Below are 22,502 nucleotides of genomic sequence, written 5' to 3'. Positions count from 1 at the left end.
ATAATAGCCCTCATACGTACTCACTGATGCAAGTATCCTCCTCGCTGGAAATGCAGACCAGCCTCCGTAAACTGCGTGGGCGGGGTCCTGACTCTATCGTGATTTGACTGCTCTGGCTCTCTGTAATTTGCGCAGGCTCGCACAGCACAATTTAAGCAGGCCCGCTCTCATCATCGCGACCCACTCAAACACAGCTTGCGACCCCCCAGTGGGTCCCGACCCACAGTTTGGGAACTCCTGCCTTAGAATGCACCAGATTGTATGCGATATGTGTATCTGCCTGTATATACAGTAAGTGTGTCCAACCAGATAGATTTGGGTAAATATCCCTATGGAGGTGGTCAGTGGAATTGCAGGCTGTTCTAATTGTTTCACAACCCTGTTTTACAGTCAGGAAACTAGGGTCTCATTCCGGCCAAAGATTTGCCATGGGCCCAATCCCTAACTCTGTATTGTTCCTTTTATCAAATATTAAGTTAAAATTCCTCTTCTACAATGAGATATTTTTAGAGTTGTTGTTAAAAAGAACTGAGGTAGAAGAGATTTGTTCATGTGTTTCCCTTAAGACACTAGATCCAAAGAAACACAATAGAAAGAAGGTAACCTTTGCACTTTACCCATTTTTATATATAGCTTTATAGTTACAGAGATACTTGTTTTAGGGTATTTTTATTCCCTTTGCGTGCATTCAGCCACACTATGTCTCTTTTTTGTATTTTTGTGCTGTAAAAAATGACCTGTACCCTTTGTTCTTGTCTTACCTAATGTTGTTAAACAAGTTCTCTGTATCTGTTTTCTTTTCCCTCCATTTTCCCATGTCAGTCTCGAGAAACAGCATCTCAAGTAAGTTTGTCCTCATTATCCCGGTGTTGTCTTTTATTCTATGGTTTGTTAACACCATGAAGTGATAAAAATATGATTTTCTCAAATTCATGCATTTCACTGTTTAATGACTTGCATATCTGCGTGGTCACTAGTTTTTCTCCATAACTGTTACGCTATAGGATCTTTGACAAAATATATCACCCATTGCTTTATAAAGGTCACAAGCAGCTTGGCAGGATATTCAATTTGTTCATAGAACCAACAACAATTCAACCAATAGTTGAATGTCAGGAGACAAACTAAACCCATAGACCAGGGGTCCTAAACTATTGCCCTCCAGTTGTTCAGGAACTACAATTCCCATTTTGCCTAGTCATGTCTGGGCGTGTCAGAGTTTTACAATGCCTCATGGGACTGCAATAGCTGGAGGGCCGTAATTTGAGGACCCCTGCCCTAGACCATCAAACCAACTTCAGTCCTTTCGATTGTCATATGGATATACAGGCTTGTATGCTGCAAGAATAAATTTTTTTATGCTAATATCAGTTTTTATCAGTTATAGCAGGATGATAAAAATGTCACATACATAGTTAGTCTGGTTGAAAAAAGACACAAGTTCAACTAGTTCAACCAATAAAAACATGCAATCCTACTGTATATAACAATCCTATACCCGCAGATCCACAGGAAGGCAAAAAAAAAAAAAAAAAAAACAGCAAAGCATGATCCAATTTGCTCCAGCAGGGGGAAAACTCCCCCTGCTGGATATTTCCTGGATCAACTTTACCTATAGATGTTAGCATCCAGTTATATTATGTAAATTTAGGAAAGAATCCAGGCCATTTTTAAAGAAATCTACTGAGCTGGACAGAACCAGTTCTTTTTGTGTAAATGATTTTTATTGAAAATTAAATGCATACATTGCAAATGAACAACCGTACAAATACAGTAACATATTGACATGGTACAGGCTTAACGAAACATAACAGTACAAGCCGAACAGTGCCTGTCCCATGGGTGGGGGAGGAGGAGGGGTAGAGGAGGGAGGGAAAGGTACAGGTTAGGTGAGGTAGAGTGGAGTAAGGATGCAGTAAAGAACAATAATGTCAGTACATTAGAACTGGTCTACAATGTTGTTGCCCAGAAGTTCCATTGGGAGTTGAAGGATTGCAACTTCAATTGGTTGATGGCGATAGCCTTTTCAAATTGATAGTTCGTTTTTAATAATGAAACCACCTCTGACAGGTTCGGGGCATCGGGTGTTCTCCATTTACGTAGGACTACCGTCCTGGCCGCCAGAAGAACATGAGTCACCCAAGGTCTATACATGACAGGGATTTTATCTATACCTAGATGTAATAAGGCCATAGCTGGGGACGGTGAGGTCAGGCAGCCCGTGTGAGAAGATATGTAAGAGAACACTTGGTTCCAAAAACTGCGTAGGGAGGGGCACGACCATAGTATGTGAAGCAGAGTGCCCACCTGGGAGCACTCCCTCCAGCATAGTTGGGAATATTTTGGGGAGAAGCCTGCCAGTCGAAAGGGGGTGTAGTACCACAGATTCGTTATCTTGAGAGCCGTTTCCCAGTGGGTGGCACAGTGTGAATATTTGTGAATCGCCTGGAGAGCTGCCTTCCACTCAGTAATAGAGAAAGTCGCATTCAGGTCCCTGTCCCATCTGAACATGTGTGTGGTCTTGTGAAACGTCACATTGTCCAGCAATATATTGTAGTAGGTTGACAGTCTAGGGGAACGTCCCGACGTGTCTGTGAGTGCGTCCCATAATTTCCCGTCCACGGTTATTTTGCATAATGGGTGAGATAGTAGGAAGTGCGTTACCCTGAGCACTTGGTAAAAGGAGTTGTGTGGGAGTGCATACTTGCGAATGAGGTCGGGAGTTGAGAGCAAAGTGCCGTTATCATAGAAGGAGTTAAGTGACCTAAGGCCCCAACTAGTCAGTAAACGTGTGGGGAGATCAGGTATATGCAATCGGAGAATAGAAATCGGTAATAAGGTTTCGGACAGAATGTCTCTTTCATTGAGCGGGACTGGAGAGCGACGCCACACCCTCAGCGAAGCTTGCATAGTAGGAGGCAGTAAGCGTAGGTCCCAAGCCTTCCATTTATCACTCAAAAGCAGCGCTTTGAGGTCCGAAATGGGTGCAATGTCTCTCTCCAGGTCCACCCAAATCGGGTGTTCGGCAGAGTTTAGCCAATGTCGTAGCTGAGCCAAGACAGTGGCCCAATAGTACGTCGGTATGTCTGGGATCGATGCCCCCCCAAATTGTTTCTTCCGAACTAGAGTCGCGAAAGCACAGCGTGGGTGCTTGCTCCGGACCCTTTTTCTAAGTCGGAGCGACTTGTGTCGCTCCTATTAGAACGGGTCCTGTGCTGCTCTATGGCAGGCGACCCATGGCGACTTGTCAGGCGACCAGGTCGCCTGACAGGTCGCCCCAGTGGGAACGGGGTCTCATACTTTTCCTTCAAATCATCATCCACTTAAATCTTTTCGACACGGCAACAAGTAGATGCAATGCATGAAGTATGAAACATTTGTTACTGTTTTCCAATGGAATTAAAACAATTCCAAATAAAAGCCATAAAAAAAAACATTTCTTACAGCTGGAAACACTCTTTGTGAACCCTTGAGAAATCCCCATATGGCCTCATCTTTGTTTATCATTGCAAGGATCATACCATATTTACCAATGCTCAAGAAAAATAATTGTGTAACACTTAGACAAGATATGTGCTTTAAAGCAGAACTCAACAGTATCTGAGCACCACAAACTGAAATACTATTTAATACATGTTTTTTTGTTTCAATATTTTTGTAGATACAGTTTTAATATTCAAAGCAAACTCAACCAGGCATCCGTGTCTCCATGCTTTCTCTTATTGAGAAATCATGTTAAGAAACACTTCCCCTAGCATTTCTAGCCACAGACATCTTAAGTAAGAGCATATGATTAATAATGGAATTGATCTCCCCTTAGCTCAGTAATGCAGCCAGATGGGTGTGCTGAGCCCCTCCTCTTTTCCTTTAGCTAAAATTAAAAAAAAAGCCTATGAAGATTTCTTGGAGTAATTTTGGCCTAGGCCAGAAACCAGGAAGCAACTGAAGCAATGTAAAAACATTTGAAACAAGTAGATAAAATATACTATACCTTACTATCTATTTACAATTACAAATGTTAGCAGCATAAGGATTTAAAATAGTGCCCACTGAGAGTGTTTATTTCCGCTTTAAAAAATAATGGAATTCTACACAGGAAATGTATAAATGATAATAAAATGAGCACAAAAAAAGTTTAATGGTCTTGAAAAGCCTGACAATTTATTTAAGGGATTACCCCATATAGCAATTACAAATACCCAATAAAGTTTACCCTACCACAATAGGCCTAGATTTTGCAGCTCAGGCCTATTTAAATAGCAATATAATGAAAACCAATCCTATTCATTTCTAAGATGAATACCCATCCCCTTTGTAATAAAACATTTTTAAACATTTAAAAAAAAAAAAGCGAGGGAAGCTGAATGGTGCTATGACTCCAGCAATCCATTAAGGGGCAATTTAAGGAAGAAGTCACATATCTGCAATAGGGATGATCGAACGGTTCGGGTCGACTATCGGTTCGACCCGAACATTGGCTGTTCGAGGTTCGGCCGAATTCCAAACTTTTTGCTGAAAAAGTTCGGAATTCGGCAACCAGAACCGACCAAAATGTAATGGGACAGGAAATGGGCTTTAAAAGCCCGTGATTGGACCAGAACCATCAATAAAAGCCAATTGAGGGGGCAGGAGAATGCTAGGAATGTGATTGGAGTGACTAGGGGGTCCAGAGGCCAATCATTAGTGAATACGCCCCCCAGTATATAAGATAGCCCCCGCCAAATTCCTAGCATTGTAATACAGGGACGTGGAAGAGAGTGGAAGCAGTTCTGTTACTTCTGCTTCAAAGTGTCATTTAGCAATTATTAGTGTGAGGAAAGGGAAAAATGCCCCAAAAAAAAAAACGCCTGCAACAACACACCTGGGCATTTTTTTTTTAGGCGCAGGCATTATTTTGGGCATTTTTTGGAGGCAGGCAAAACATCTAAAATTCTGTATAGGAGTATATATACACACACACTTATATGTATTTATACACATACACATATATAGGTGTAATAGGAGCGGAGACATATGCCTGTTAATTATTTCATTAGCGCAAGCATAGGTTTCTGCTACTTTCCCACCTATATATGTGTATGTGTATAAATACATATAAGTGTGTATATATATATACCCCTATACAGAATTTCAGATGTTTTGCCTGCCTCCAAAGACCCACAAAAAATGCCCAAAAAAATGCCTGCGCCAAAAAAAAATGCCCAGGTGTGTTGTTGCAGGCGTTTTTTTTTTTGTCATTTTTTGTGGGTCTTTGGAGGCAGGCAAAACATCTGAACTTCTGTATAGGGGTATATATACACACACACTTATATGTATTTATACACATACACATATATAGGTCTGAAAGTAGCAGAAACCTATGCTTGCGCTAATGAAATAATTAACAGGCATATGTCTCCGCTCCTATTACACCTATATATGTGTATAGGCATAGGCATCTAGTGAGTCTGAATTTCAGCTACTTCTCCCGGCACTGTGTGGTGGTGGCAAGCAAGGGTGGTCCCCATAAGTCGCACCTGTGATCCTTCATGTTTGCACTTTCATTGCTCTATGCACTTTATACCTATGGACTTTATGGACTCCTATTGATGTGATTTCATGCTTTTATGTATTTATTATTTTATGCTTATATTTATCACATCTGATTTATATATTTTGGTATATGTTATCATCCTATTTATTTGGTAAGAGGTTATCACCATGCCTGCGCTACTGAAATTCGAATGAAAAAGCCAGTTCCTGTTTTTTCTGGATGAATTTTATTTTTTATTATAGGAAAAATGAAATGAATTTTTTATCTGCAAGGTGCTGTGCCACCCTATATGAGTGTTGGACAGTGGGCACAGTGCAGTCTGTGGACCTGACACTCACTGGCACTGGCAGGCAACTGTAATTATATTACAGAGGAAAAAATAAATGAATGTTTTATCTGCAAGGAGCTGTGCCACCCTATATAAGTGGTGGGCAGTGGGCACAGTACAGTCTGTGGGCCTGACACTCACTGGCAGGCAACTGCAATTATATTACAGAGAAAAAATGAAATGACTTTTTTATCTGCAAGGTGCTGTGCCACCCTAAATGAGTGGTGGGCAGTGGGCACAGTGCAGTCTGTGGACCTGACACTCATAGGCAGGCAACTGCAATTATATTACAGAGGAAAAATTAAATGAATTTTTTATCTGCAAGGTGCTGTGCCACCCTATATGAATGTTGGGCACTGGCAGTGGGCACAGTTCAGTCAGTGGGCCTGACACACACTGGCAGGCAACTGCAATTATATTAAAGGGTAAAAATTAAATGACTTTTTTATCTGCAAGGTACTGTGCCACCCGATGAGTGGTGTGCACACAGTACAGTCTGTATATATATGTATATAGAAAAAAAAAATAATAGCAGACTGATATACCAGCCCTAAAAAGGGCTTTTTGGGGTGCTGTCAGGATGCTCTCCTTACAGCAGGAGTGGACACAGAACACTGGCCTAGCTAATGATTTCCCTATTAATTCAGCAGCAGCAGCAGCAGCAGCAGCAGCACTCTCCCTGCTCTAACTAACTCTGCAGCTTCAGAATGAATCTAAGATGGATGCTGTCCTTGCTTTTTTATAGGAGGTGGGAGGGTCTGGGAGGGAGGGTATGCTGATTGGCTGGAATGTGCCTGCTGACTGTGAGGTACAGGGTCAAAGTTTGCTCAATGATGATGTATAGGGGGCGGCATATGTTCGCCCGCCGAGGCGAACGCGAACAAGCGATGTTCGCCGGGAACTGTTGGCCGGTGAATAGTTCGGGACATCTCCACCTTCAACTAAACAAACTTACCACCGAAATACATACATTAGAAGTCAGTAACAAAACTACACCATCACCCACACTATCAACCTCCCTTCAAAAACTTAGAGATGAATTGGGAATATTAATGCAACAATATGATAAATACCTAAGATGCCTAAGACTTATCTCTTATGCCAATGCCAACTGAGCAGGTAAACTACTGGCTAAATGGGGCACAATCCAAAAAGAGAATTCAATACTTACTCTATCCAACCACTCATCGTAAAATAACAAACCCACAAGAAATTGCTGACCAGTTTGCTGATTATTATGGGGCTCTATACAATCTCAAAAATGACCCCCAAACTCCCCATCCTGTCAAGAGGATTCAAAGAGGACATTGACGTCTTCCTGGGAAATCGAAATCGACCAAAACTATTAGACCCACAACTTGCACTCTTAAATTATCCCTTCACATTTAACAAAATAGAGAAGGTCATAGCATCTCTTCCAAATGGAAAATCCCCAGGACTTAATGGTCTTTCAAATGAGTACTACAAAGCCTTCAGTGAGCTATTAACCCCCCATTTAACCAACGTGTACTCGTTAGCAACTCATACCTCCTCCTTTCCACAAGAGATAGCATATGTGGTTCCACTACCCAAACCAGGGAAAGACTCTGTTACCCCAGCAAACTTCAGGCCCATATCACTTCTAAATTCAGATATTAAAAAATGTATGCCAAACTAATAGTAAAACGTCTATCCAATATACTGTAATACCCTCTCTGATACATAGTGACCAGATGGGGTTTGTAAAAGGGCATAGACATGTGCAGTTAATTTCATTCTCAATGGAAATTTGGATGAATTTTCAGTTTTCGGAAATCTGGATGTATCTGAATTTTCGAATTACAATAGTACCGGATTAAAACCAATCCGAAAAATAACGGAAAAAAATGTGGATGAAATTCAAATTCAAATCAATTTAATAGTTTTCAAATCAATTTTGAATAGTTTTTGAATTTGAATAGTTTTCAAATTCAAAAGTTTTCAAATTCAAAAAGTTTTTGAATTAGAATAGTTTTCGAGTTGTTTTCTAATTTCTAAAGCGAATAAAATAGAATATAAAGTAAAGGAATAGAATAGAATATAAAAAAATTAATAGAATAAAAAAGAATAGAATAAAAGAAAGAAATAAGAATAGAATAGAAGAAATAATATAACCATTTAATGAAATTCGAATTTCAAATATAATAAACTTAAATTTGAATACAAAAAGAATAGAATAGAAAAGGACATAACAGAAAAAATAATAGAATAGACTATAATAGAATAGAAAATAATAGAATTAAAAAAAACAGTAGAATAGAAAGAATATAACCATTTCTCAAAATTTAAATAGAATCAATTATATTATTTTTTTCTATACTATTCTGTTATTTTCTATTTTATTCTAATCTTTTCTTTTCCATTCTATTCAAATTCTAATTAATTCTACAAATTTTCCCTTAATTATATTTGAATTTTGGGAAATGGTTATATTCTTTCTATTCTATTTTTAATTCTATTCTTTTGTATTTTATTGTTTTCTATTCAAATTTCAGAAGATGGTTATTCTCTTTATTTTTTATTCTGTTCTTTTCTATTATATTCAATTCTTTTATTTTCTATTATATTTTGTTCTATTTTACTCTGTTATATTCTACTATTTTATTTTCTGTTATATTCTTTTCTATTGTATTACATTTTTTCTATTCTATTTCTTTATCTTCTTTTCTATTTTATTGTCTTTGGAAATTGGAAAACAAATCAAAAACTTTTTGAATTCAAAAACTTTTGAAAATCGAATTTGAAAACTTTTCAAATTCGAATTTGAAAACTATTCTAATTCAAAAACTATTCAAAAATAATTTGAAAACTATTCAAATTCAAATTTGGAAAATTCTAATTGATTTGAATATAAATAAACAAAATGAATTCCGAAAAATACTTGAATGGATTAAACTAATTTAATTAAATAAATGTATGCAAATAACAAAACAAAACAAAATGGAAAAATAATGTTTTTATTCTGCACGTCTAAAAGGGCGACAACCCTCCGATGCAACTAGGAAGATCTTAAATGTTTTACACTTTGCAGAGAGAACTCGAACATCCTCTCTGCTACTGTCTATTGACGCAGAGAAGGCATTCGACAGAGTTCATTAGCAAAATATATGACTAGCACACTAACAAAATTTGGTTTTCAAGGCCCCATACTGTCGGCAATCCTTGCATTATACTCCTCCCGCTCAGCACAGGTGTACACTTGCAGTGTTCTCTTGAAACCATTTATTATATCTAATAGAACCAGCCAAGGATGCCCCTTATCCCCCTCCATCTTCAATTTGATGACAGAACCTCTAGCGGAATCTGTCCGCACAAATCTCCTTATTACAGGATTTCAGTTCAGACACAGATCACATGCTACTAATCATTTTGCAGATGATGCTATCCTCTTCTTAACTAACCCATGACATCACTATCTACAGTACAACAAACTCTAACACAATTCAGCTCTGTCTCATTCTATAAAGTTAACTTCTCCAGGTCCCTAATACTGGACCTAGGAGTCCCCCCCAAAGTAAAACAATACCTTTGAGATGAATTACCATTCACTTGAGGTTCTCAGGGTGTACCGTATCTGGGCATTACTCTGACAGCCACAACAACATCTCTAGCACAGTCTAACTTCATACCCCTAACCCAAAAAATCAAAAATCAGCTATAACATATAGCTAAATGTGATCTTACCTGGGTGGGCATCCTTCAAAATGCCCCAAATATTATACCTTTTTAGAGTGCTCTCCATCAAAGTCCCTGCATCATCTATCAAATCCCTCACAGGCATACTAAACAATTTTGTATGGAAAGGTAAGAAACCAAGATGTGCCCACAAGAATCTGCTTAAAATCAGATCCGCAGGTGGCATGGGGATGATAGACATTCAAGATTACTATTAAGCAGCATTAATAGATCAAATCCAATTCTGGTTTAGAAAAAAGGAAGAACCCCTATGGTTAGACATCAAAACAGCCATATCAAATACTCAGGATCTTACTTCTATGCTAATATACAACACTTGGAATCATTGGAACACATCTTCCCTTTACCCACCCATGGCAGTATCCATACAAGCTTGGGGATTCTTACTTACACAATTACAACATTCAACGCAGATACAACTACCTGACCTCCCAGTCCAAACATTAGCATTGATTATTCCCTTTCTATACACCAAACCTCTCCAGAAGTGTGGCTTAAGCAAAGTGCAAAACTTTTTCTCAAACACCAAATCTAAGACATGGGAACACCTCAGAGAAGAGTTTCAGCTTCCGAACAACATACAATTGTATCCGCTTTATACACTTCTTGTCCAAGCATCCTGACATTTGGAAATTCTTATCCTCACTAGTACCCCAGGAGAAGGGCATATCCCTTATTTATAATTCACTGCATGACAAAACCCTAATTCAAAAACCCCCCTCCCTACAAAAATGGGAAAAAGACCTAGAAAACTCCTAATCCCTAAAACAGTGGCAAACAGCTTCTCAAGCGTAACTGTGGACAAGTAGGCAACTTACTACATATCCTATGTGACTGCCCGAGCCTCACCAGCTTTTGGAGACAGATATTCGGCCTAATGTCCTCAATCTCAATCGCTGGCATATTTAAACCTCCTAACCCAGGTCTCGCCATCCTTAACTTAGGAAAATACTCCTATCCCACCAACATGAGACCCATAGTGACCCACATATTACTAGAAGCCTGCAACACCATACTCAGGAAGTGGAATTCTCAAGATTTCCCAAATATATCTGAAGTCATTTATCTTGTACACTCCAACTACACCTACGAATGATTGCTGGCCATCAATTCGATGAGCTGTTGTAAATTTAACAAGATTTATACATACTGGATAAAAAATTATGCTACTAAAAACTAAACACTAGTCTGGTAATATTCATACTTCATGACATATACTATATTGTACCTGTTATTACTGAATGATTAATGCACTCTTTATGTGTTGTGTACCATATGTATGTTACAATTATGTTACATTTCTGTTACAATTGTTCAATAAAAACTATTGAATTAAAAAAAAAAAACAGAAAAGTCCATGCAGCACTAAGCTGATTAACCCCCAACTGGCACTTGAGCTGGAAACAGCCCCCCCCCCCCACAAAAAAAAAATCAAAAACAAAAAAACTGCCTTTTTCAATCATGTTTAATATCTGGTTCAAAATGTCTGAAGCAGCATTAGAAAGGTGAACCATGTCATCCTTTCAAAAACCTCCTAAAACCCCAAAGGTCATGGGGATAATATAGACTGCACATAGCTTGTGTACACCATAGGCAGATGAAAGCATTTTTTTAATGCAGTACAAATGCAGCCAGACTGCCCGCCACCCTATCACGGTCCTACTATAAGTCACTGATTACTGCCATTATAGTAGAGTGTCTATAGCTGTGCAAATTCCAGTATATATGATAGTTTGTAGATGTTATCATTTTCCCACAAACCAATTATTTTACACATATTGGGATTCTTTTTTCACCAAAGATATATTGCAGAATACATTTTGACCTAAATGTACGAGGAAATGCAATTTTTAATTTTTTTTTTATTGGATATGCTTTATAACAGAAAATAGAAATTATTGTTTATTTTTTTTTAAATGTTTGTTTTTTCATTTATGTAATAAAAAATAAAACATTGGTGATCAGATACCACCAAAAGAAAGCCCTGTTTGTTTGAAAAACATTTTTTTTTAAATTGAATTTGAGTATAGTGTTGCATTACTGAGCAATTGTAAGTTAAACTAGTACAGTGCTGAATAGCAAAAAATGCCTTAGTCATGAAGTGGTTAAGCTAACCTTATCCAAAACCATGTATAAAACAATGTTATAGTGCAAACAGAGAGTTCAGTGCTGCTACCCATAAAGTCTACCATCAACAGAGCTCACAGGTACCTGATCCACAGCAGCCCATCTGAGAGTAATGATCCATAAAGATGATTTGCACAACCACTATTGCTCTGAAATCTTGCTTTTATTCAGAAAACCACAGTGTACATCACGCAGGTACAGTCAGTTGACGCGTTTCAGCCTACACGTCTTTAATCATAACTATACCTCCAGAGGTGGTTCTGGCCAGCTCACTAGATTGCTTTAAAAAAGGCCTGGCTTCTTTCCTAGGTGTACATGATATAAGTGGGTACTAATATTTATAGGTAAAGTTGATCCAGGGATCAGATTGCCTCTCAGGGGATCAGGAAGGAATTTTTTCCCCTGCTGTAGCAAATTGGATCGTACTTTGCTGGGGTTTTTCACCTACCTCTGGATCATCTGTGGGTATATGATTGTGTATATGGGATTGTATGGTTGTGTTTCCTCTACTGTTTTTTGTTTTTTATTGGTTGAGCCGGATGCACTTGTGTCTTTTCTCAAGCTGACTAACTATTTTATACAATGAAACATGAAACATTAAAACAAAAATGTCTAAAGTATCAAAGGCTCCACCTACTGATTAAATCAAATGATGGAAGTAATTGTAAAAAACTAAAACAGCTGATGCAATTGAAGAGGTGCCGATGTGAAAGCCACTATAGTTTACAGACAAAGACAAATGGGTGTAGAAGTGGGACTTTAAAGGTGCCAATAAATATATATGATGAAGAAAAACTTAATTTTTCATAAAATACAAGTATACTTTATTCAAAAAATTAATTACAAAGACAATACTTTTAAAATATATAAAAGCACAAGAAAGCACTTGATGATGATATTATTTTATATATTTATATATTTTAAAAGTATTTGTAATTCATTTTTTGAATAAAGTATACTTGTATTTTATGAAAAATTAAGTTTTTCTCCATCATATATATTTATTGGCACCTTTAACCACTTTACGTCTGCCTGCAGTAATATTACTGCGGCAGAGTGGCTCGTTATCGTCTGACGACGTAGTACTACGTCGTCAGACACTCCCCTTTCTCGGCGGCGCACGCGCGCCGCCCGAGGCTCGCTCCCGCTGTATTCAGTCACAGCGGGAGTCAGGCCAGGGGAGGAGCAGCGGCGATCGCCGCCGCTCTTCCCCGATCGTCGGGGATCTAGTGTGGAGATCCGCCCGCTTGTGTAAACACAAGTGGGCGGATCTCCTAAGTGACAGGCAGGGTCCCGCAAAAAAAATCGCAGATCGCCGCCATTACGCGTTAAAAAAAAAAACACCAAAAATGACATAAATCTTTCCCTTAGTTAGTAAACGCAATAACGTTTGCGCAAACCAATCAAAATACGCTTATTGTGATTTTTTTTACCAAACATGGGTAGCAGAAAACAAATTGGCCAAAAATTAAAAAAAATTTGGTTTTTACATCTGTTTTGGGGGGAATTTCATATAAAAAAATGTGATTTTTTTCAAAATAAATGCTCTTTTTTTGTTTATAGCGCAAAAAGTAAAAATCGCACAGGTGATCAAATACCACCAAAAGAAAGCTCTGTTTATGGGAAAAAAAGGACGTAAATTTCGTTTGGGTACGGCGTCGCACGACCGCGCAATTGTCAGTTAAAGTCGCACAGCGCCGAATCGCAAAAAGTGGCCTGGACGTAAGACAGCAAAATGCTCCGGTGGTAAAGTGGTTAAAGTCCCACTTCTACACCCATTTGTCTTTGATCTCATTAGGGATGTGGTGCATTAATTGAATTTAATCTCTAGCAATATACCCCTTTTAAAAATATAGTTTACAGACATCATAGAAAGACAATAAACAAAGGACATATAAGTGAAAATTGATAATAACAGAATGATTGGATGGCTGTATATTAAAAGGAGAGGTAAGGAGATAATAAACAAAAACATAATTGTATACAGAGAGGAGGAATCTTGGACGAGAGGCAACCTTTTGTACATGCAAGTCCAAATCCTATCTCATGTTTAACCCTTGAGGAGATCTGGTCTTTAATCTAAAAATCCACCAAGACTCTCTTCCCAAAAGCCTGCTCTCTCTATCTCCTCCTCTCGGCAAGTGAGGAAGCCTCTCTATTCCCCTGAATCTAAATGAGGAGAGATCACCTTGGTGACAATCTCTAAAGTGACATGTCACATTAGAGATGTGCTTGACATTTTGAATATTTGTGGTACAATAGTGTTCTCCTATTTGGGTCCTTCGACAGCGTGTGGTACAGCCCACATATTGCAGGCTGCACACAATGCAAGTAATCAGGTAGACTACATAATTCGTGCCTCGATTTATTTTTAATGGTCACGATATTGATGACCTCCTGATGGTGTGGAGTGGGCACACTTCTAAATTGCATAATTTTGAAGAGCATCCTAATGTCAACCAGTTAAACTTGCCTTTTTCTATTGAATAAAACAACTTGAGCATTAACTTCCTTGATATTACCTTACTTGGTGACCTGGCTATAGGAAATATTTTTACCAGTACCTACAGGAAGATGTGCTCTGATGATACCACTCTTTTTGCAGCCAGTTGTCACCCACCCCACACCACCAATACCTACAGAGACCTACAGTTGAGGTACAATGAAGTGAACCAATCAGCCTCATGGCTGACAATAGACACAGATATAATAGATGCCAAAGATTTGTCTGCAGATCACCCAATGGAATGCACCAACGTGAACCAATAAAATGAACAAACAAAAGAAGAAGGGATTCATTGTAAGAAAAACAAACTTTGTTGAAAAGCAAAAAAAAAAAACTACCTAAGAAATTATAATATCAGAAGAAATAGATCATCTTGTATCAGAAGAAATGTTTTTCCAAATATTTTACAAAATCTGTTCAATTTGACAGAGGTTGACAGCCACCAAACATTAGAAAAAAATAAACTCCTTCTAAAAACATATGAATGTAAGATATGCTAATTGAACGATAATGTGCTGCGCTAAAATATAGTGAATACTGAAATCACCAAAAATATATATACAAGGAATATATAATACAAAAAATTATATATACCACTCAAAGTATGTGTGAGGAAAAAGGTAACAAGAAATTAATCAGTGTTCCTTAAAAATGTGAATATCACCAATGTAAATCAATAATTAAATAAACATAAATCATCAAGTGCAAATTATAATGAAGTGAAAAGATAAGGATATTAATTAAATTCAATCCCAATAAAGTCCATACAAAAATTAGAAGAAAATCCAAGAAGGTGTGCCACAGGGTCCCAAAAAAGTGCATTCACACAATTCCTTGTGAAAATATAGTAGACACCGATGTGCAAATCACCCAGGGAAAACAGATGGCTGCTTACCAGAACGGGTAGGTCTCTCAAATTAATGAGTAGACCACAGAAAGCATAAGTGTAATGCCAAGGATGGCCACAGGATGTCTCCTTTATATTCTCAATGGCGATGTCCACATAGTAGGAAATAAATTAGGACAGGGACATAGTGTAACTCCGTATATAAGGCATTTATTAATGATAAAAGGCAGATAAAAACACTCACATTTGCGATGTGAATTCAAGGCATCTATAAGTTACAGGTACACTGGAAACGAACGAACATCTCCCTCGCTGTTAGTGTCTAAGGAGCCGGCTTGTTGGGGGCGTGGTCTCGTCACATAGGGTGATCTAGACGTGACGAGACCACGCCCCCAACAAGCCAGCTCCTTAGACACTAACAGCGAGGGAGATGTTCGTTCGTTTTTAGCGTACCTGTAACTTATAGATGCCTTGAATTCACATCGCAAATGTGAGTGTTTTTATCTGCCTTTTATCATTAATAAATGCCTTATATACGGAGTTACACTATGTCCCTGTCCTAATTTATTTCCTACTATGTGGACATCGCCATTGAGAATATAAAGGAGACATCCTGTGGCCATCCTTGGCATTACACTTATGCTTTCTGTGGTCTACTCATTAATTTGAGAGACCTACCCGTTCTGGTAAGCAGCCATCTGTTTTCCCTGGGTGATTTGCACATCGGTGTCTACTATATTTTCATAAGGAATTGTGTGGATGCACTTTTTTGGGACCCTGTGGCACACCTTCTTGGATTTTCTTCTAATTTTTGTATGGACTTTATTGGGATTGAATTTAATTAATATCCTTATCTTTTCACTTCATTATAATTTGCACTTGATGATTTATGTTTATTTAATTATTGATTTACATTGGTGATATTCACATTTTTAAGGAACACTGATTAATTTCTTGTTACCTTTTTCCTCACACATACTTTGAGTGGTATATATAATTTTTTGTATTATATATTCCTTGTATATATATATTTTTGGTGATTTCAGTATTCACTATATTTTAGCGCAGCACATTATCGTTCAATATTCACTTGGGGTTTTTTCTATGATTCCTTTGTGCAGCAGCTCACCCTACAATACAAATTTTTCACTTAATTAATTATACTAGCGCAGAAATATCCACTTTTACATTAAGATATGCTAATGCCATGATGCAAGAGAAAAAAGGAAGGAGAGGGCAATGGTATCATCATAGGCATGCGCACAGGGTGTGCCACGTGTGCCTGGGCACACCCCAATTGCCTCATGTGTTGCAGATTTCCTTTGCTTCCTGGCCCCCCCTTGTCTACCCCCTGCAGTGCTGCCAGTTTACCTCCTCTCCCACCGGCTGCTGCGGGTGATGTTTCAGGATAGAGAGTAAATATTTAAGTTATCATCCTCTTCCTTTTCTGAGTAAGCAGAGCGAGTGATCTGTACCGATTGCTCCTGTGTTCGTAACTGAAGCATAGTAAACAATGTTTACTATGTTTTCATTTGTGAATAAACAGGAAGCCACTAGGCATAACACTTTCCATTCTTCACTGTTCAGTACAGTTGAGGCTGCAGAGAAATGGACTGAAGAATCTTTGTCCACAGCCCCTTTCTCTGTCTCAAAAGTGAGACATCAGGGGGTCTGTTTAGACTCTTGATTTTTTACCGAAGCCCCCCAACAGGACTGCTAAAAACGAAAATTGTAAAAAAATAAAGAAAAAAAGAAAAATAATATTGTAAAAAATAGAAAAAATAAAAACTACTGACACCTTCCAATGCCCTGCTGACACCAATCTCTGCTCTATTGATGCCGTCTACTGCTCTGCTCATATACACGCATGTGTGTTTGTGCTCTGAGAGGCAAACCCAAAGGGTCCTTTCACACGGTGCGCTGTCCGATGACATCCATTCTGTTCAGCGGGGGATCGATCCGCCGATCCCCACTGAGCAATCAGATGACAGCTCCGTCTCCACTCCGTGTGCGCAGACGGAGCTGTCAGATCCCCACTGTCCTCTATGGGGAGATTGGATGAGAACCGTCTGCCTGTCCATTCTCATCTGATCCCATCCTATCCAATCCACCATACAGATGGAAAATAGGGTTTCCATCCGTCCGGATTTCAGGAACAGAATCGAGTCAGAGAGCAGCAGGTGTCAGCGGACATGTCTCCGCTGACATCCACTCCCCCATCGGGGTTCATGGAGCATCCGATCAGGGCCGCCTGAAAAACTGGAAGGTGGATCGATCGGATCGTCTGTGTGAAAGGACCCTAATGCAATAGTCTGTGCACACCAATAGGTATTGTTAACAAAATAAAAGTCTAAATTGAGTGAAGCATAAAATTGTCATCACCTGTTCTAAGTGTTGACATATGCAAGATTTGCTAAAACTAGTGCACACAGAATCTGGTGCAGATGTACATAGTAATCAATCAGCTTCTAACTTTAGCTTGTACAATTAGGCTTCACCAAAACTTGGAAGCTGATTGGTTACTAGGTACAGCTGCACCAGATTCTGCATGCACCCGTTTTATTAAATCTCCCCCATAATCTAACCATATCTTTAGAGAAAGTGATTTTCACAAATAAAAATGGAAAATCAAATACATATCTATATCCAGAGGAGTACCCACTCTGTCTGTGCTTAAGAACAAGCTGATAAAATAAAGGGCACTGTAAACAGGACAACAAATCAGTGATATCATTAGCAACTCCAGGAACATAAGAGGCCTTAAGCCAAATATTAATTTGCATACAGAATTATACTGTAAATTTAAGCTGTTTGATTACTCGCTCAGATTTGGAAGATAATCAATTGATGGAATAGAGGATCCCTTTATTATCATTATGCAACATATTGTTACGATTATATTCTTCCCATTGAAATAGGGATGAGCCAACAGTACGGTCAGAACCTAGGTTTTTGCCCATTTGGCCACCTGTTCAATGGCCAAACACAATTCAGTGTGTAATAGCAGTATTTTTACAGCTTTTGTACAGTATATGACAGTTTCCCGTGGTCAATGACTGCTTAAAAAGCAGTAGGTGCTGTGTCACCTGCTGTCCCTTGAAACTGCTGACGTCAGCAGCACTTTTGATTTACTTTACTGGGAATCCCTGACAAATAAACAAAGGGTAAATTACAGTATAGTGGAGGCATCACTGCCCATATATGGCCATGATGGCTTTGGGGAGCTGTAATTTGGTGAGGAGTAGTGTTGAGATCAGTTGTGTGCCCTGAATTCGTGTTTTTTTTTTAGCAATTTTTTTTGTGATTGATGATAAATTTACAAGGAACATTTTTGGAGATTTAAATTTTTTAATAAAGGACTTGTCAAAAAATGTATGTATATATTTATTTATTTATTTAGACCTCCAAAAAGCGAGGTATTATGCTTAAAATAGAAACATAAAAGATATGCTAATGTTCAGATAAATGTAGACAGAATTGAACCCAGCAGATACTACAGTAGAAGATGTTGGACGCTGAGTTCTGACTGATGCTGGGGTTGTTTGGTATCTCTGCTTCTAATGATGGAAAAGCATGCTAGAATGATACTACACCACGCTCTCTAAATTGGAACCAGAAGGTAAAGTTTCCATCCCATAGGTATGTGTTCTGGCACCTGATGCATTAAAGTAGAGATATAGTCAAAACTGTAAGGAAGGGTATAACCCCTGTCCCTTTTTTGTGTCCCACTGGGGAGATTTACCTTCAATTCTTGTCCCATAGCCAAAAGGAAATTTCCTAAAAATTAAGGGAATGCCTTGGCCCCTCCAGGTCACCAGAACTAGTGTCCCCATTGGAAGATTACCCCCTCTACTACTGTTCTAGGGACAGCCCTAAATTTGGGATTTTTCTTTGCTTTCACTTTTGTTGATATCGGTAAACAGGACAAAAAGAGAGGGTGAATCTCTCTAACAGAGGCACAGACAGCAATAGAAACTGACAGATGTTCCAATCTATCTACCATCTCTGCCCAAAACTAAAAAAAATGTTTTGTCTTTAGTTATGCTTTAACATCAGTACTGGACCTGGAGGAGGTCTGTGACAATGTTGTTCAAATGGTGGGAGGAAGACTAGAAGAAAGAGTGATCACAGTGTGGCACTGCTGAGGTGTTATGGAAGCCCAAGTGTCTTTTATAACGGCCTTCAGCTTGTCTGTATTGTTGAGTCTGATGTCTCTCATCTTCCTCTAGATTCTCTATGGGGTTTAGGTCATAAAGCTGGTCAGCAGAGGGAAGCATGACGTGCTCTAGAATTTCCTGGTAGAGGGCTGCACTTAATTTGGACTTTGTAAAACTCAGTGGACCAACACCAGCAGATGACATGGCTCCCCATATAATCACGGACTGTGGAAAATTTTACATTTTATTTGGAAATCAAGGTCCCAGAGTCTAGAGGAAGAGTAGAGAGGTACAGAATCCAAGTTGCATGAGGTCCAGTGTGAAGTTTGCACAGTCAGTGATGATTTGGAGCCATGTCATCTGCTGGTATTGGTCTACTGTGTTTTTATCAAGTCCAAATTAAGCGCACCCCTCTACTAAGAAATTCTAGAGCACTTCATGCTGACCAGCTTTATAGAGATGGTGATTTAATTTTCCAACAGGTCTTGCACCTGCCCATACTGTCAAAAGTACCAATGCCTGGTTTAATGATTATGGTATCACTGTGCTTGATTGGTCAGCAAACTTGCCTGACCTAAACCCCATATAGAATTTATGAATCAAAAATCAAGAAGAAGATGAGAGACACCAGACCCAACAATGCAGATGAGCTGAAGGCCGCTATCAAAGCAACCTGGGCTTCCATAACTCCTCAGCAGTGCCACAGGCTGATCACCTCCATGCCACAGCGCATTGATGCGGTAATTCATGCAAAAAGAGCCCCAACCAAGTATTGAGTGCATATTGTACTGTACATGGACATACTTTTCAGTAAGCTAACATTTCTGTATTAAAAATTATTTGGCCTTATGTAATATTCTAATTTTCTGAGATGCTGAATCTTAGGTTTTCACAAACTGTAAGCCAAAATCATCAAAACTCAAAATATGAGTTTAACATTTTGAATTTAATTACTTAAATAAATTAACTTTTTGATGATATTCTATTTTATGAGATAAACCTGTATTCTGATACATGTCTTTGATAAAAAAAAAAAAAATCAATGTTTATTAAATGGTTTGTACGAAAGTTATAGCGTCTATAAACTTTAATTTAAATAACTAGAATTTACGCAGCTATAGATGCTATACTGTAATGGCAGTAGTGATGGACGAACATCGGCCGAAGCGGTTCGCGAACGTCAGCCGCAAATTTTCTCAAAAGTCTGCAAACCGCGAGTTGGTGGCAGGTCCCATTTACTTTAATGGGAGGCGAACTTTAAAAACCTTTAGGTCATATTTGCAGCCACAAAATACTTACTAGCTGTGCACAAATAGTCACAGCAAATGGAAAATGTCATAACAGAAGTATTGCAATTGGAAAAGTTGCCCTAAAATGTTTTATTTATTTTTTTACAGCACAATTTTTTTTTTTTTTTTTCGTAAATCAGCCAGAACTGACAGCAGCCGGTAAATACATGTCAAATACATATAGAGTCCATTCACACATCTGTAATATGGGTCCGCATCCATTTCACAATTTGGCGGAACCTTTACAGACCCATTGTTTTTCATTTCCAGTCTGAAAAATTAGCCATTCACAGGATAAAGAAGTAAGTGTCGGCCATTACAGGCCCCAAAAATTAGCCCACATGCGTTTACCTGACAGCTAAGATCGTAGTATTCTGTGGCTGAAGGTACATTAGGCATTCACAGGATACAGAAGTAAGTGTTGGCCAGTATTGGCCCCAAAAATTAGCCCACATGGGTTTACCTGACAGCTAAGAACGTAGTATTCTGTGGCTGAAGGTACATTAGGCATTCACAGGATACAGAAGTAAGTGTCAGCCAGTATTGGCCCTAAAAATTAGCCCACATGCTTTTAACTGACAGCTAAGATCATAGTATTCTGTGGCTGAAGGTACATTAGGCATTCACAGGATACAGGAGTAAGTGTCGGCCAGCACGTACTAGCTGTGCACAAATAGTCCCAACACATGAACAATGTCATAACAGAAGTATTGCAATTGGAAAAGTTGCCCTAATTTTTTTTTTTACAGCAAAAAATTATAATTTTTTTTTTCATAAATCAGCCAGAACTGACAGCAACCGGTAAATACATGTCAAATACATTTAGGGTCCATTCACACATCTGTAAAATGGGTCCGCATCCATTTCAAAATTTGGCAGAACCTTTACAGACCCATTGATTTTCAATTCCAGTCTGAAAAATTAGGCATTCACAGGATAAAGAAGTAAAAGTCAGCCATTCCAGGCCCCAAAAATAAGCACACATGTGTTTACCTGACAGCTAAGAACATTGTATTCTGTGGCTGAAGGTACATTAGGCATTCACAGGATACAGATGTAATTGTCAGCCAGTATTGGCCCCAAAAATTAGCCCACATGCTTTTAACTGACAGCTAAGATCATAGTATTCTGTGGCTGAAGGTACATTAGGCATTCACAGGATACAGGAGTAAGTGTCGGCCAGCATTAGCCTCAAAAATTAGCCCACATGGGTTTACCTGACAGCTAAGAATGTAGTATTCTGTGGCTGAAGGTACATTAGGCATTCACAGGATAAAGAAGTAAGTGTCGGTCAGTCCAGGCTCCAAAAATTAGCCCACATGTGTTTACCTGACAGCTAAGAACGTAGTATTCTGTGACTGAAGGTACATTAGGCATTCACAGGATACAGAACTAAGTGTCGGTCAGTATTGGCCCCAAAAATTAGCCCACATGGGTTTACCTGACAGCTAAGAACGCAGTATTCTGTGGCTGAAGGTACATTAGGCATTCACAGGAAACAGTAGTAAGTGTCGGCCAGTATAGGCCCCAAAAATTAGCCCCCATGTGTTTACCTGACAGCTAGGAACGTAGTATTTGGTGGCTGGAGGTACATTAGGCATTCACAGGACAAAGAAGTAAGTGTAGACCAGGATAGGCCCTGAAAATTAGCCCACATGGGTTTACCTGACAGCTAAGAACATAGTATTTGGTGGCTGGAGGTACATTAGGCATTAACAGGATACAGATGTAAGTGTCGGCCAGTATAGGCCCCAAAAATTAGCCCACATGGGTTTACCTGACAGGTAAGAACGTAGTATTCGGTGGCTGGAGGTACATTAGGCATTCACAGGATACAGAAGTAAGTGTCGGCCTGTATAGGCCCCAAAAATTAGCCCACATGGGTTTACCTGACAGCAAAGAAAGTTGTATTCTGTGGCTGGAGGTACATTAGGCATTCACAGAAAAAATTGTCGGCCCTGAAAGGCCCCAAAAATGTACCTTTCAATGGACATGAAATGC

The 22,502-nt window shown here is 38.8% G+C and overlaps 1 protein-coding gene across 4 annotated transcripts in view; it reads left to right on the top strand.

Annotated features, from left to right (window-relative positions):
- LOC309561721 (potassium channel subfamily T member 2) overlaps positions 1-22,502 on the top strand; it is a 1,381,641-nt gene that overhangs the window by 1,229,962 nt on the left and 129,177 nt on the right. For 3 of the 4 annotated variants that reach the window (XM_082265711.1, XM_082265712.1, XM_082265709.1), the window contains one exon: positions 823-843. The exons of the other annotated variant lie outside the window; for it this stretch is intronic. In XM_082265711.1, the coding sequence (XP_082121837.1) occupies positions 823-843 (21 nt within the window). The remainder of the gene's footprint in view (positions 1-822; positions 844-22,502) is intronic. 4 annotated transcript variants of the gene reach the window in all.

The sequence above is a fragment of the Pelophylax lessonae genome (genome assembly GCF_965119305.1).
Source record: "Pelophylax lessonae genome assembly, chromosome: 8".
Classification (NCBI taxonomy): Eukaryota; Metazoa; Chordata; class Amphibia; order Anura; family Ranidae; genus Pelophylax; species Pelophylax lessonae.
This window is presented reverse-complemented; position numbering and strand designations above follow the sequence as displayed.